A 15,035-nucleotide genomic window follows, 5' to 3' on the forward strand; every position below is an offset into this window, starting at 1 on the left:
GAGGGGTGCTAGCCCGGACTCCTGAGGATTGGGGACGCCGCGTGCATAGGGCGTGGCGTGGCGTGGCGTGGCGGGGCGGGGCGCGGTGGCGTGGCCCAATGGTCGCGCGGTTGTCAACACAGTGCATAATCGGTGCGCACAGGGAGAGAGCACAGAGAGTATGTCCGCTTTGCCACGCTGATGGGGAGGAGCATGTAGAGGATGAGAGGCATGTGCTGCTTGAGTGCAAGGCGTACGATGATATCAGAAGCACGCTGTGGGAGGTGATTCCCGCGACTATGATGGACGCGATGGCCAGTGGTGACCAGAGGGGTTTAGCGCGTGTCATTCACGCGATAAGGCTGCGACGTAACGACCTTACGGCGCGACCAATTTAGATATATTATTGCATGAACTGTTTTGCTTTTTGAATAATCCTTTTGAGACTAGTTTTGGCGGTCCATGAGCTTCCTGGCTCGTTTGGACCAATCTACGAGCATGAACTTGTAACATCAATCAATCAGTGCATAATCCATTCTGAGCCATCAAGCTTTCGCCACAACCTATCTATAAAAATGGCAGAGGCCGCTGAAGCGAATGCTGACCTGAAGAACGAGTATGGCTTTACCGATGCACAAATTGCGGAGTTCCGCGAAGCATTTGCCATGTAAGCTGGAAGAAGGGGGATTTCGCCCAGGTTAGGGTAGAAGTGGAGAGAGTGAGAGTGACGCCTCGCCCCGGTTGCTCGCTTCGTTAACCCGTTGCCAAATTCCCATACCTACAGGTTCGACAGGGATGGCGATGGTGAGAGTGCTCGCGAAAGCGACGGGCATGGTCAAGGGGTGAAGCGGGCAACTTCGCTCTCAAGGAGTATAGTCTCCCCCGGGCGTTGGCATGGCCTAGATTGGAATGGTGACGATTTCAGGTTGTGATGGCGGCTGTGGCGTACGTTAGAGACACCTGCGCCCACCACTGGGACCTGCAGGCACGGTCAGCACAAAGGAGCTGAAGGACGTTTTTTCGAACCTCGGCCTGGACCTATCCGATGAGGAAATAACGGACCTGGTGATGCAAGTCGACTTGGACGCATCGGGTGAGGCAGGGGGGGGGGCGCTGTGAAGGGGATGGTGAGGCGGGGCGTGCTTAAGGACAGTCCTTGCTGCGTGGCACGACAGGGTAGCACTCGCGCCGGCAGGCGAAGGGGGCTGCATGCGGTTAGATGATTCAGGGGCATCGGGAGACAGCAGGCGGGTACTACGTGCGTGCGGACGTGCCTTCCGCATTGCAAGTACAACTGTGTGGCATTCGCGTCAGCGTTGCCCAAGTTGACCCGCACGTGCGCACGGTGGGCCGCAGGGACAATGACGCTCACGGAGTTTTGCATCCTCATGGCAAAAACCGGCCTTGTGGTAAGTGGTCCGGACGACGTGACCGACGACATGCAGAGGCCGGCACAGGTTTCAGCGTGGAGGTTGAGCCAGGGGCCAGGCCTGGCTTTGCTCGACCCAGCCGGTGACCCCCTGGATGCGGGCACGGTTGCGGGGCTGACCACTCGCCAACGGGCTGCTTAGCTCCCCAGCCAACTGCACTATTGCTCCCTGCCGAGGGCCCCAGCTCATGACTGCCTCACCTCTCCACATCTCCACCTACCCTAGCTTTCGTGCTTCGTTGAACCAGTTCTCGTGGGTATGCTGGAAACTATCCCCACCTCGCCACAGCCTGATGACCCGGAGGCGGAGCTGCGCGCCGTGTTCAACGCCTTTGATGACGACAAGTCCAACCACATCTCCATGAAGGAGGTCAGCAAGGGCGGGAGATGTGGCCGGGGCTGGGGCTGGGGCTTGGGCTGGGGGTGGAGGAGTGCCATGGTGGAGGACACGCGGAGATGACTGGAGGTCGGGGGGGGGGGGGTTGTAGATACCAGCCCATACTAAACCAAACCCAATGCAATTGGGGGGCTTGAGGGGGCTGGAGGGGGCTTGAGGGGGCTGGAGGGGGCTGAGGCTGGGGCTGGGGCTGGGGCTGGGTGGGGGGCAGCATCGCCAAGGCGGCCAGGGGGTCGCAGCCAGCGGCACCACGCCGTGTTATGGAGGCAGCCCAGGGGGGGTTGCCGGGCTGTGTGATGCGTGCTGATGGGAACTGCCGAGGCGAAGCCGCTGTGGGCATGGCGCTCTGGCTGCACGCACCACGTGCTCCCCTCGCCAACACGCAAGCTCACCGGCCCGTGCACCCACTTGCCCTGAACGCCTCGCACCCGCAGCTCCAAGCCATCATGTTGAAACTGGGCGAGAAGCTGGCGGACGACGTGAGTGGCGGACACACCTGACAGGCCGACAGGCCAATAGGGCGAAGGTTGCACGGGGGCACCGGGTCGGCCAGCCGACTGTCCCAGACTGCTGTTTGCTTGGCGCGTGGGGGAGCAGCCATGCTCCCATGGCCGCCCCTGCCAATGGCTTGTCGCCTGTGTCAGCGTTTCGGGTTTGGGGCGACGACTCATTGACCGTTTGGACCTGCGCGTTGAACACGGGCAGATTAGTGACCCCGCGGCCCCCTTCCTCTACGCCTCCCACGGCTCCGCGAACAGGAGGTGGAGGCCATCTTCAAGGAGGCGGGTTGCACGTCGGTGGACGCCGAAACCCATGAGCTGACCATGACGTTCAAGAACTTCAAGGACATCATGAAGGGAGCCAACCGCAGCTGAGGAGGCTGAGAGCATGGAGGAGGCCGAGAGCATGGAGGAGGCCGAGTGCATGGAGGAGCGGGCCGAGGGGTTTGGATATGCCCATAGTATTCAAGGTGGGGAACCAGGGGAGGGATACGTGGGGATGACCTTGAGGGCTCCCTGCGGAGGACGGAGGGATAAGTGTAGGCGGAATGAGCTGCAGGAGCTGGGGCAAAGGGGCTGGATGGTGGTGTGCTGAGGAGGCAGCAGCGGCTGAGACAACAGTGAGGGGGCTGCATATTCGGGGGCGGTGGTGTGGTGGACGCCAGCAACACGTGAGGACGCATGAGCTGGGGAGGGGTAGCCAGGAGCTGTGAGGGAGCGGGACCTGGTTTGCCTTAGTCAGCACACCTTGTGTACACTATGGTATCTGCTTCGGTAGGCCGATCCGTATTCCAGAAATTCTCAGGTCTTGAATGCGGAGTTGCAGCTGGTATGGTGCTATGAATCCAGGTTTGACGCACCATGTGGGCGTGCGTTGACGACATTAGTCACTGACGTGTAGGGTGCAGGGTGCGGGCGTGACACCTAGGCACTTTGCTTCGGGGTTTGGCATTTTCATCATAAAGGTGACTACGGTAAACTGTAGAGATGTCCGGTACTGCCGCGTGCTGAAGATTGTTGTTTGGTGGGGGCTTGCGCGGGTGGGGGAAGCAACGCGGACGTGCGTGTCTGGAGTTGCCCAGCCGGCCAGCCCCGCGCTGTTACCGGGGCAAGGTGGCTAAACACTGTACACTGGAACCATGTAAAATAAGAAGTGCTCATTCCGCTTTCCGCTTTCGCCCAGGTCGTCACCGCATCATCAAGTCGCGTCCGGGCGGTAGCGGAGACTAGCGCTTTAGTCCAGCAAGCGTTATTGTCTCCGGCTTACATATCAAATAGTTATAGTGTACACAAGTGATGAAACACAGTTGCGCGTGTGGGTGCACCAGTAACACCGGTTTCTTACGCTGGCTGTCAAGGAGCCGCACAGCACCTAGTCCGGCGGACGGCCGCAAATGGCGTCCTGCTTTGCTTGCTTTGGGATATGCTCAGCGGCCGACGCCGAGCGTGTGCGGCGGCAGCAGGCGGCACTAAGGGTGCGTGGAAGTTGTGAAATCGCCCGTTGTGGTCCTGTGAAGAGAGAGGACCGAGCACTGGTTGTTTTGAACTTATCATGATGTGTACATTCTGTAGGAACTGGAAGACATCCAGTCAAAGCCCTTGGAGGCGCTCGCGCACCGACGTAAACGGGGACATGACCATACTCAGCCTGCCAAGACAATAACAACCGTGGAGGCGTCACCTAGCTCCTCTGTTGACTTAGAAAGCTTGAATGGCGCCCCAAGCGTTGACGCGGAGTCGAGCGCTGGGCGCCCGACAGTGCAGCGTTCGGTTTCTCCGGACCGGCGAAGCGCTCGCGTGCGCCCGCTGAACGAACCTCGCCCCACGACTTCTCAAAGCTCGCTCAGCAGCAGTCCGAACGGCAACAGGTGCACCGCAAGCCTCAACCCCAGCCCCGCACCTAGCCCTCGGACCAGCAACCACGGACTGCAAAATGCCAATCCTTGCGGCCTCGCATCGATGGGGCTTCCCGTGGCCATGGCGACGACGTCGTCGAGCGAGCTGAGCACCCCCAGCTCGCACACCCACCGCAACACATCAGCCAGCCCCGGGGCGGGCTCCGAGTCCACCGCCACGCCGCGCCTGCTGCCGCCGATGTTCCTCATGCACAGCGCCAACTGCCCCCTGACAGCGCCGCATACCGCCCGCTCGCCGGCGACCGCCACTGGCGACCATGGCGGCGGTGGTGGTTGCGGTGGCGGCAACGGCGAGAGTGACAGCACGCCGTCAGGGGCGGAGCGGGAAGCAGTCCCATCCCCTCACGGCCCCATGAACGGCGGCCGCGCGCCCCGCACCTCGCCGGCCGCTGAGCCCGGGCTCTCACCGCAGCACACCAGTCCCGGCGCGCTGGAGGAGGGTGGCGGGGTGGTGCTTGCGCCGCGCTTCGGCCTGGCGACGGCTAAGTCAGCGCCGGTGCACGGGTCGCCATCAGCATCGGCAGCAGCAGGGGGCGGGCACGAGATCGGGCCGCAGGAGGAGGGCGCGAGTGTGCGGCGCGAGCGCCGGCGCCGCAGCGAGGCGCTGGCCCGGGTGGACGAGGAGGATGTTACCGAGCCGGAGCGGCCGGCGGTGCCGCCCCCCGCTGTGCTTGTCAGCCCCTTGCAGCTCCTGACCGAGGAAACGTTCCTGGCCTCATCGACAGCGGCGGTGGCGGCGACGGGAGCAAGGCTGGTGCTGGAGGAGGCACCGGCTGCTGGAGTGCAGCGGGCAGGGGGCCACAACGTCGGGGTTGCCGAGGAGCAGCGCTTTGGGGGGGACAGGGTGTGCGTCGTGGCCGACGTCGCGGGCGCCTGTCCGGCGGGCTGCGAGGACGGGCTGCGGGAAAGGCCTGGGTCCGCGGCCGGGGGCAGCCCCTGCGAGCCTGTGTGCTCGCCTGCGGGGAGCCACGCTGCCTCGCGCCGTACCTCGGAAGCAGCCGGGCCGGACGCGGCAGCAGGCGCCGGAACACCGGCCAGGGGTCCCGAGGCCAGCGCTGCGCTGGCGGCTGCGCCCACTCCTGAGCCGGCACCACAGCAGGCGGCGGCGCTGTCGCCGCCTTCCACGCAGCCCGCAGAGGCAGGTGTAGCTGCGCCCAGCCCGATACAGGCCACACCACAGCGGTCGTCGCAGCCATCCAGGCACGCCTGGCCTGCTGCTGCGGTGGCCGCGGCCCGGGGCTCCCGGCCCGCCCCTGCCCAGCCGCAGCAGACGCCCTCGCGCTCGCCGGCTGCACCCTCACGCAGCGGTATCGCCTCAGCGCAGCAGCAGGACCCGCCTCGCCCCAGCCCCGGCAGCCGCGCCCCCGGGCCCAGCACCGCCAGCCCTGCAGCCGCCCCTCCGGCCCGCCGCGCGCCCTTCCCGGCCGCCGCCTCCTCCCCGGCACCAGCTCGCAGCCCCGCACCCGGCCCCACCCCACGCGGCGGCGGCGGTGGCGCCACCGCCAGTGCCAACCCCTTCGCCTCCGTGTACGGCAGCGCCGCGTCAGGTCGGCTGCGCAGCACGCCGCCGCCGCCTCACGCCTTCAGCATGCACGCCAGCGCCTCCACACGGATGGCGCTGCAGGACGTGCTGTCATCGCGTCGCTCGGTGAACCGGGGCGGCGGCTTCAGCAGCAGCATGAGCGTCAACGGGCTGGGCGGGAACGTTGACTTCCGGCCCAAGTGGCGCTTTTAGTGCGATGCTGGCTGGCACTGGTGATTCAGCGTGGCGTTATGCGTTGTGGCATGGCAGAACCCAATGTGTTTGTCGATACATACGTGCGCGGTGTGTGGCTGAAGTGCCGGTGGGGTCCAGGCGTGGACCGGTGGGTTGTATGAGGGCCTCCGTCCTCAGCACGCGTTAGTAACAAACACACTGTAGAACACAATAGTTTATACTGTAGGTAAGATCTGGCGATCCCGCATTGTGATTTGGGCTGTGGCGCGTGCGCGGAGCGTGATGTGATCGCTTTTACTGGACGCGTGGGAATGACTTGGGAAGGGCGATTATCTGTGAGTGGAGGGCAGGTTGCCAGGTGAACCGTAGCACAATAGGACAGTCACAGTTGTTGAGGAGACGATTTACTGACAACTAGGGCCCGCATGTGTGCATTGTTTCTTTTCTCATAGCGCCATTGTTGCCCGCGCTTCATGTGTCCATTGCACAACATCCCCTTTACGCAACCGTTGCACGAACGCATTGCCCATGCGCGCTCAAGTCAGCACTTAGACTTTCAAAGAGACGCGTGTCCTGTGGTGGTACTTGAAGCCAACACGGTGGCTCTCAACCGTGTGGCTGTGACGCTTACGGCAATCACTAGTGCCATGACGATGGCAATTGGCGTGATACACGAATAGATGAATGCGAAGTGGTGTTTAGAGCGGGTCGCAGGGCCGAGCAGGTGCCTCCCCATGAGAATACTAGCGACTTGTTTGGCCTGACTTCTCTTTGTGTGATCTTTTATCCTAAGACTGTTTGCTGATGTAAGCATAATTCATGTCGACGATTGGTTGGTCAGGGCGAATGCGAGGATTGAGCCACGAGGGAACACCTTGGCTGGGGGCGATCGCGAGAAGAGTCGGCGGGTACGTGCCGAAGTCAATGGAGTGGTGTCAACACAAATTGTAACCCGAGTTAAACACTGATCGCAGTACTTCTATCCAAGCTGCTCACGGCCGCTGACCAAAGGAAATAGTTGCGAGCCGTTGTGAGGACTTGGCATGTGGCCGCGCAATACGCTCGCAATTGCATGATTGCTTCAGATACAGCAGTTAAAATGTCTGGGCAGAGAGCGGCGAAGCGCGCAAAGGTCGCGGCGCCGGAGGCGCCCGCACCTGCCGTGCCCTCGGAGCTGCCTCTCGAGCCAGTGCCCGGTGGGGTCAGCAGCTTCTTGCAGTCGTGGGCCTGGAAGCGCGAGCACAGGTATGTGCCATGTGGCAGACTTGAGGGATCCAGGCTGGAGTCGGGACCTAGGGAAATGCGCCAGGAGGGGTGAAGAGGCGGATGGAAAGGGTGAGTGCCAGCACATGGGGCGCGGTAGGCAGCGGCCCGGCCCACTTAAGCCTCTTTTCCAGCAGATGCTTCTGCTCCGGGATGACTTTGTTCATGAGGGTGCAGAGAGGGGCCTGCACCTGCCTGCTTGCGTGTGAGGCGGAGTGTGGGCGGAACACGGAAGTTCCACAACACACAAGTATATAACCCTGCGGACGGCGCCCTGGGGCATCTAGATGTGTCTTTTGCCGACTATCCTACTACACGGAGGCTGCATGCGTATCCACGCTCACATACAGTGCACACACGCACACACACACACACACACACACACACACACACACACACACACACACACACACACACACACACACACACACACACACTGACTGCCTACTCTCGTGCCGCCTGCAAGCCCACTCCGCCTTCCGCTCTGGTCTACGTACGCATTAGTTCCGCAACACTCGTCAATAACAGTGTACGTGTATGCGCACGCGGCCTCTCCCGCCCTCCTGCCAGGCCTGACCGCGACCGCTTCCAGCGGCCGTACGTGCACTCACTGGCGGACGGCCGCAAACTCACGGTGGAGCAGGTGTGTGTGTGTGTGTGTGTGTATGTGTGCGTGCGTGCGTGTGTGTGTGTGTGTTAAAAAACGAAACGAAAGCCCGCCCAGACGACGCCGGAGTTACTTACCGATACCCACCATTTTACCGAGCGTCGCGTGACTGTCGTGACCCAGGTAGTCATACTTACCCGCGATAAGCCTGGAACCCCACGGGCGACCATTCGGCCTGACCCCGCGATGCACCTGTATGCGTCCATGCTCCGCACCCTGGGCGCGCTAAACAACGTTTACCCAGCACGCCTAATTCCCGGATTCCCGCCCGCTGGTCGTAGTCGAGCTCACCTATAGGCAAAAGTGGAAGCATGGGCATAGGGCGGCAGCGAGGAAGTGTCACGGGCATGTGAATGGCAACGGCGACAAGAGAGGCGGCGTGCAGCAGACAAGCTAGGTATCATGCGTCCCAAATCCCGCCCACTAAGTACAATAACACTATTGGAAGAGGGCGAGTTAGCGGTGGCACTGCGACTAAACGGGGTCGAGGCTGCATGGGGGACGTGGCGGGCGGCGGTTGCAGCGTTTCCAGACGCGTGTCAGGCTGGTGAGTGTGCGTGTGTGTGTGTGTGTGTGTGTGTGTGTAGCACGGGCATGGGGGCCGGGCTAGGGGTAAGTTGGGAAGCTCCCCAGCTCGTGAGCGGCGCAGCTGCTTGTTGCCAAAGCCGTACAAGATGAACGTAGCGTACCTCCCATCCAAATCCCAAAGCGGTTGGGTGCCATAGTGTCTGGAACTGCACGTATGCAACCCACCCTGACCGCCACACGCCACGCCGCCCCCTGTCAGGCCCGCTTCAAGGGCAGCGAGGGCTTTGCCTCCACGGTATGGGACTCATCCATTGTGGTCGCCAAATACCTGGAGCGACACGCAGGTGTGCGTGTGTATGCGTGTGTGGGGGTTAGTTTGTGGGGGAAGGGGGTACTTGCACCAGTCCCATGGGAGGGGTTCCGGGGGGCAATACGGTCAGCAACACAGTCCTTCGGCCCCACCACGACTGCATCCAACTTGGAATTCGCCTCCGCAGAGGCGCTGGTGCTGGGCCGGCGGCTGCTGGACCTGAGCGCCGGCTGCGGCCTGCCGGGCCTGACTGCGGCGGCGCTGGGCGCGGGCTGCGTGGTGGCCACTGACCTGCCGCCCAATCTGCCGCTGCTGCTGCGCAACGCCGAGCGCAACGGTGAGGCTGCGGCGGTGGGCCTGTGGGGTAGAGGGGCGAGGGGATCTGTGTGTGTGCGTGTGTGTGTGTGTGTGTGTGTTGAAAAGAAAACAACAAAACGAAGCCCGCCCAGACGGCGCTGTGTGTGTGTGTGTGTTAAAAAAACGAAACGAAAGCCCGCCCAGTGTGTGTGTGTGTGTGTGTGTGTGTGTGTGTGTGTGTGTGTGTGTGTGTGTGTGTGTGTGTGTGTGTGTGTGTGTGTGTGCGAATGCGTATGCTCGGGGACTAGGCAGGCAAGGGTGCACAGGGGGAGGGTGGCGGGAGGGGATGGCCCCGCCCTTGTTTCCACGACTCTGTCGTACCTTTTCCCCAGCCGGCAATCGCCTTGGCGGCGGCTATGGGCTTGCGCTCTGCCTCCGCATGCGCCGAGTCATGTCCTGTCCTGCGCCCAACACACACTGCTCGCTCGCGCCTGCACGCAGGTGTGGCAAAGGTGGTGCGTGTGGCGGAGCACTGGTGGGGCGGCGACGTGGCGCCGTTGGAGGGACTGGCGGGCGGCGGCGCCTTTGACCTGGTGCTGGCCTGCGGTGGGTGCTCGATGCTCTGTGGTAAAAGAGAAGTTTGGTGGGTGGGCAGGTGGGTTGGTGGGTGCACAACCACTCAGCACCACTACGCTCTCACCACACTCGCCCACCCGACGGCCAACGCGCTCCACCAAACCCTGTTCCTGATCGTTTGCCCTTTCCTTCCATGGACGGCTACCCCCCTCTCAGATGTCATGTATGTGGAGGAAGCTATCCCCGCACTGGTGAGCAGCCTGGCGGCCCTCTGCGGCGGCAAATACAACCCACCGCCGGAGCAGGAGCAAGAGCAGGCAGCCGCAACCTCCCGACGGCGCATGAGCGAGGCGCAAGGCGGTGAAGACAATGAGCGCGCTGCAACGGACGGGGCCGCCAGTGCCAGCGTAAACGACGGCAGGCGCCCAGGCGTCTGCACAGGCGGCGCGTCCGGAGGCGCGGGAGGCGTCGGCAGTCCTGAGACGGGCCCCCGCCACGGCCGCGGGCCTACAGTGGTCCTGATGGCGCATGGGCGCAACCGGTTTGCGGAGGCGGCGTTCTGGCGGCATGCGGCGGCGGCAGATCTGGTGGCGGAGCGGGTGCCTGGGTCGGAATTGGATCCTGTGTATCAGTGCAGTGACGTAGACGTGTTTCGGTTGAGGCTGGGGCGGCGAGCGAACGGTGAGAGCGGGAGTGGGAGAAAGGAGGTGGAGATTGAGGAGGAGGGGGTTTGAAGTAGGGGAAGGTGGGGGCAGCTGCAGTGGGCGGAGACGCTTGACAGGGACAGCAAGCGATGTTGCAGCAAGGCAGCCGCGAATCAAGCATGTTAGGTGCATGGAGGAGTGGCCGCGGCCATAAGAAACTTCGTCAGGCGCTGTTACAGCTTTTGACCATTTGTCTGGGGGCACGTTGATGTGAACAGGCCATATGACAAACATGGTGGTAAGGAAGGTGGGGGGGTTATGCACAGCCCCGCAATGGGCCTGTCCGTACTGGCGCATTATGTGGACGCAGAGCACAAAACCGCATCGGCAGCACTGTTTAGCCGCATACTTTTGCTTCATCCAGAGTATTTGTGACATAACGCGCGTGCCTACAAATCCTACACCTGCCGCCGAGCTACCAAAGAATCGCCTTCTAGAAGCGGAGCAAGCAGCGTTACGCAGGATGCAGTCCGCACGCGTTGTAGCCGCGACTCACAGTAAGTTACGAGTAGAGGACGTGTGGAAGAAAGCTTCAACAAGCAGGGGCAGGGGCGAGCCATCTGGGTTGTTGACATTTGGGTGGCTCTGGGTTATCACTCTGCAAGTAGCCGCAAACCATGATCAGGGGTATAGAGCTTAATTGCTGCTATATGTTCTGATGTGCATGGCCTGCCGGCTTGGTAGACGCAACGAAACCTACTTGTGCAGTCATCCAAAGGCGTCAACGCTTCAAACGTCGCCGCTGACACTTCTTTGTGCGCCCCTCTCTTGCTCTCCCTTCAGAGGTGGCTGCCAAGCATGGCAGCAACATGGTTTGCCGGAGCGCCGCTGCAGTCAGGTGAGAGCCTACATGCGGGTGGGGCCGACTGGAAGCGGAACAGCCCGAGAGCTGCGCTTGCGAGCAACGTCGCGTCCACCCGCGGCCTTCTACGTCGCGTCTTCGGCGCGACACGGTCTGCGGCCGGCGCGACACGGTCTGCGGCGAAGAGGCAGGCCGGGTTCGCTGCTGACCGTGTTGCGTGATGCACGCACCTAGAGCAGGGCATGCGCAGGGGCCCCCGTCTACCCTCGTCAGTGAAACGTCTCGCGCTTTAGCCCGCCTCTCTCCTCCCGACCATATTGCCCATCGCAGCACCGCGCCGGCGCAGACCGTGGCGCCTCCCACGTCCTTCGACCTGGGCGACGGCTCCGCGCCGGTGCCGGTGCCCGCGGCCGTGGCGCCCCTGTTCGCGCCCCTCACCCTGACCGGCGCCCCCAAGAAGACGGCCTTCCAGCTCACCAACCGCATCGTGTACGCGCCGCTCACACGCTGTAGGTTTGGGCCACAGGGGTTCGCAGCAAGGGGAATGGTCATCACTGGCACGTGATGGCGAAGGTGTCAGCCGAGTGTGCCTAGGGCTGCAGCGTGGGTGAAGATGCAGAGATTGCAGACGCTTCTCTGAGTACCATGTCCTGACCTCCCTTCTCCTCGCCATCGCCACCGCTGGATGTTGAACAGGCCGCGCTGTCGGCAACCTGCAGCCGCCTCAGGCCGCAGAGTACTACAGCCAGCGCACCGTGCCCGGCACGCTTCTCATCACGGAGGCGACCAACATCACCGCTGAGGGCCTAGGGTGAGAGCGGCTTAGCTGGGGCCGCGCGTTGGCATACCGTGGTGTCGTTGCTGTCATTGATTGCGAAGCCTACATGCAATGACCGGGGAGCCTACAGCTTAAGAGCGGCTTTTGTTGGGAGGGTGATGCGCCCACGGCATACAGCCATCGATGCCGGCACACGCCGTTGCTGTGCGGATGGCAGCTCAGGACCAGGCAACCCAAAACCTCAAACGCGGCCCCCTTATGCATGTGTGCTACCCCCCCTGCTTACCAATGCAGCTACCTGAACACCCCCGGCCTGTACACGCCTGAGCAGCTGGAGTCTTGGAAGCCTGTGACCAAGGCGGTGCACGACAAGGGCGGCGTGTTCTTCTGCCAGCTGTGGCACACCGGCCGCGTCTCGCACAGCGGTAAGCGACCAGCAGCACATTGTAACAATGACGGCCAAGGGCTAGGGTGGTTGTGCTTGATTTGGGCGTGATATTAGTGGTGGGTGGGTGGTGTGCTGTGGCGTCTGTTGATTGGTTGCTTCGTGTTTGCTCGTGCGACTGGTACGTGCCTCCCACTCCTGGCTGCCCGTCCTGACCCCTGGTGCTTCCTCTCCTTGCGTGGGCCCTCAGACCTGCAGCCCGGCAACCAGCTGCCCATCTCCTCGTCCTCCACCACCCGCATTGCGGCTGAGGGCTACCAGGTGTACACGCCCAGCGGCCCCAAGCCCCACGAGCACCCCCGCGCAGGTGAGGTTCACTGCAAGCGCATATTACGCTCGCAGTTAGGGTACCTTGGACTCGCTCCAATGGCAGGCGAAGAGACAAAGTAAAACAATGCTGGGTCCCGAGCCTGACCTGCCCTGCCTCCCTCCCGCGCATTTTGGTTCCCACTTGTGCAGCCACTCGCGAGGACATCAAGCGCATCGTCAAGGAGTACGCCGCCGCGGCCGTGGCCGCCGTTGAGGTGGCGGGATTCGACGGCGTGGAGATCCATGCTGCCAACGGATATCTGATCGACCAGTAAGTCCGAGATTGGGATCCGCGGTCATGTGCTTCCTGTGCACCCGTAAGCGTCCGACAGGGTGTTGCAAAAGGCTATGAGATGGGCTGCCATTATGTAAAGTAGCTTAAAGCAGAGGTGAACGCGTGATGAGCACGGCTTGGGCACTGGACCTCGTCGCATTTTCTCATACTCTCACACCTGGTCACGCGCACAGGTTCCTGAAGGACAACGTGAACGACCGCACCGACGAGTACGGCGGCAGCATTGAGAACCGCTGCCGCTTCGCGCTGGAGGTTACGGAGGCGGTGGTGGCGGCGGTGGGCGCCGACCGCGTGGGCATCCGCCTCAGCCCCTTCATCACCTTCAACGATGTCGCTGACTCCATGCCGTACGGCACGAACGTGTACCTGCTGGAGCAGCTGAACAAGCTCGGCCTGGCATACGTGCACATGGTGGAGCCGCGCATTGACGGTGAGCGCAGGAACGGAGTTCGGAGGCGGTGGTGGACAGGGGTATGGGACACGCGGGGAGCTCTCGTGCCGGCAGGACCTGATGGACACGGGATGGCAGGGGTGGACGGGAATCTGTGTGAAGGTTTGTGCGATTGTTCATGCCAGTATAGGCAGCACGTCCTCACCCCAACGTGCTCTGCTGCTGCTTGCGCCAGGCATCACCGAGTGCGCCACGGTGGACACGCTGGCCCCCTTCCGCTCTGTGTGGAAGGGCACCTTCATCGTGGCCGGCGGCTACAAGGCGGAGAACGGCGCCCCCGCGGTGGCCAATGGCCATGCCGACCTGGTGGCGTACGGCAGGTGAGGGGGGCTGTGTGCGTGTGCGTGTGTGTGTCTCTGTGTGTGTGCGCGCGTGTGTGTGTGTGTGTGTGTGTGTGTGTGTCTGGGCGGAGAAGTGAAGGTAGACATAGTCTATTTGCATGTGTGCGTCTGTGTGTGCCGCTACGTGGCGTGTCAAGGCGGGACGACGCCGTGGCTCCTGCGCAACGGCTTCTTCTGTTGTGGTTAGGGGCCCGGGGCATATGCGATCATTGTACTGCTTGCGAGCCTCGGCTGCACGTGTTCTCACTCTCCCCGACTCTTGATGACCTGGCGCACACAGGTGGTACCTGGCCAACCCCGACTTCCACAAGCGCATCCTGCTGGGCGCCCCCCTCAACCCCTACAACCGTGACACCTTCTACGGTGGCGGCCTGGAGGGATACACCGACTACCCCACCCTGGAGCAGCTGAAGGAGAAGGCCGCGCAGCAGTAGATCAGCGCATGAAACGAGAGGCGTTACTGAATGGACGGTGGTGGTTAAGCTCCTACGCCATTGCTGGGGCTGACACACTGAAGAATTCAAGCATATGCGGGGTAAATCATGCTAATCTTTGGGGGTTAAAAGGATGGCCATGAGTCGAAAAGAAATGTGGTCGTGGGAGCGCTGAGAGTTTCGGAGATGGAGGCTGCGAGGCGTGTGCGAGACAAAGAACATGAGGTGCTTGACACCATGGGGGCATGGCGGCATGGGTATGGTATAGCTTGGACTGGTGAGTGGTGACGGGCTGGTGACAAACTGGAGCACGGCCATTGCAGGCTCTTGGTGAGTTGACGGCATGGGTGCCGCAAGACACCCCGGGTGGCACACGAGGGGATTCATGCATTCCTCTGTCTCCTGTCCTTTGTTGGATTCGTGCTTGACTGCTTGGTGCGCAAGGTCATACTGTAACAATACGGTACCGCGGTGCGGCTCCCACGCCTTGCTTCAACTGGAGGTTGTGGAGAACACTAGAGAACACCCAACAGGAGCCTGGATGATGTCAGCTGTCAGGGACCAGTAAGAGCGCAAGCTGTTGTCTGCCGCTGACATTCCTGACAAGTGTTCCCCGGTCACGGGGCTGAGCCCCTCCACAGTCTGAGGCCGAACAACCTCATCGCCCGGACACAGCCGGGGTCGGTTTCCACAGTCACATAGCCAAACCAGGGGCCTAGCAATCGCGATGCCACAGTAGAGCCAACCGCAGCCAGACGCAGCACAGTTGTCAACAGCCGCCCTACTGGTCATGCCGCTACGCGTGCCCTGCCCCAGCCCCACCGCGGACCGCTGAAAGCGAGGAGGCGGAAGTGCCAAGGCCGAGGCCTTTTGGATGACTCATCCACCTTCATCACG

The 15,035-nt window shown here is 62.2% G+C and overlaps 4 protein-coding genes across 4 annotated transcripts; all 4 read left to right on the forward strand.

Annotated features, from left to right (window-relative positions):
• The first annotated feature begins 140 nt into the window (after positions 1-140).
• On the forward strand, positions 141-3,462 carry CHLRE_03g210177v5 (uncharacterized protein). Its single transcript, XM_001699353.2, has 7 exons — positions 141-646; positions 764-783; positions 965-1,072; positions 1,336-1,388; positions 1,698-1,778; positions 2,240-2,284; positions 2,564-3,462. The coding sequence occupies exons 1-7, from the start codon at positions 555-557 to the stop codon at positions 2,678-2,680; spliced, it is 516 nt and encodes a 171-aa protein (XP_001699405.1). The 5' UTR covers positions 141-554; the 3' UTR covers positions 2,681-3,462.
• A 48-nt stretch (positions 3,463-3,510) lies between these two features.
• Positions 3,511-6,901, forward strand: CHLRE_03g210289v5 (uncharacterized protein). The gene is made up of 2 exons (XM_001699354.2): positions 3,511-3,780; positions 3,878-6,901. Exons 1-2 carry the CDS (start codon positions 3,700-3,702, stop codon positions 5,954-5,956), a joined length of 2,160 nt encoding a protein of 719 aa, XP_001699406.1. The 5' UTR covers positions 3,511-3,699; the 3' UTR covers positions 5,957-6,901.
• A 49-nt stretch (positions 6,902-6,950) lies between these two features.
• CHLRE_03g210401v5 (uncharacterized protein) lies at positions 6,951-10,537 on the forward strand. Its single transcript, XM_001699355.2, has 6 exons — positions 6,951-7,183; positions 7,772-7,844; positions 8,656-8,740; positions 8,894-9,043; positions 9,505-9,609; positions 9,796-10,537. The coding sequence occupies exons 1-6, from the start codon at positions 7,038-7,040 to the stop codon at positions 10,311-10,313; spliced, it is 1,077 nt and encodes a 358-aa protein (XP_001699407.2). The 5' UTR covers positions 6,951-7,037; the 3' UTR covers positions 10,314-10,537.
• Positions 10,538-10,648: 111 nt separating this feature from the next.
• On the forward strand, positions 10,649-14,606 carry CHLRE_03g210513v5 (uncharacterized protein). The gene is made up of 10 exons (XM_001699356.2): positions 10,649-10,780; positions 11,067-11,121; positions 11,416-11,594; positions 11,782-11,896; positions 12,158-12,288; positions 12,499-12,615; positions 12,768-12,888; positions 13,086-13,342; positions 13,539-13,683; positions 13,985-14,606. The coding sequence occupies exons 1-10, from the start codon at positions 10,747-10,749 to the stop codon at positions 14,136-14,138; spliced, it is 1,308 nt and encodes a 435-aa protein (XP_001699408.1). The 5' UTR covers positions 10,649-10,746; the 3' UTR covers positions 14,139-14,606.
• Positions 14,607-15,035: the final 429 nt, after the last annotated feature.

The sequence above is a fragment of the Chlamydomonas reinhardtii genome, chromosome 3 (genome assembly GCF_000002595.2).
Source record: "Chlamydomonas reinhardtii strain CC-503 cw92 mt+ chromosome 3, whole genome shotgun sequence".
Taxonomy (NCBI): Eukaryota; Viridiplantae; Chlorophyta; class Chlorophyceae; order Chlamydomonadales; family Chlamydomonadaceae; genus Chlamydomonas; species Chlamydomonas reinhardtii.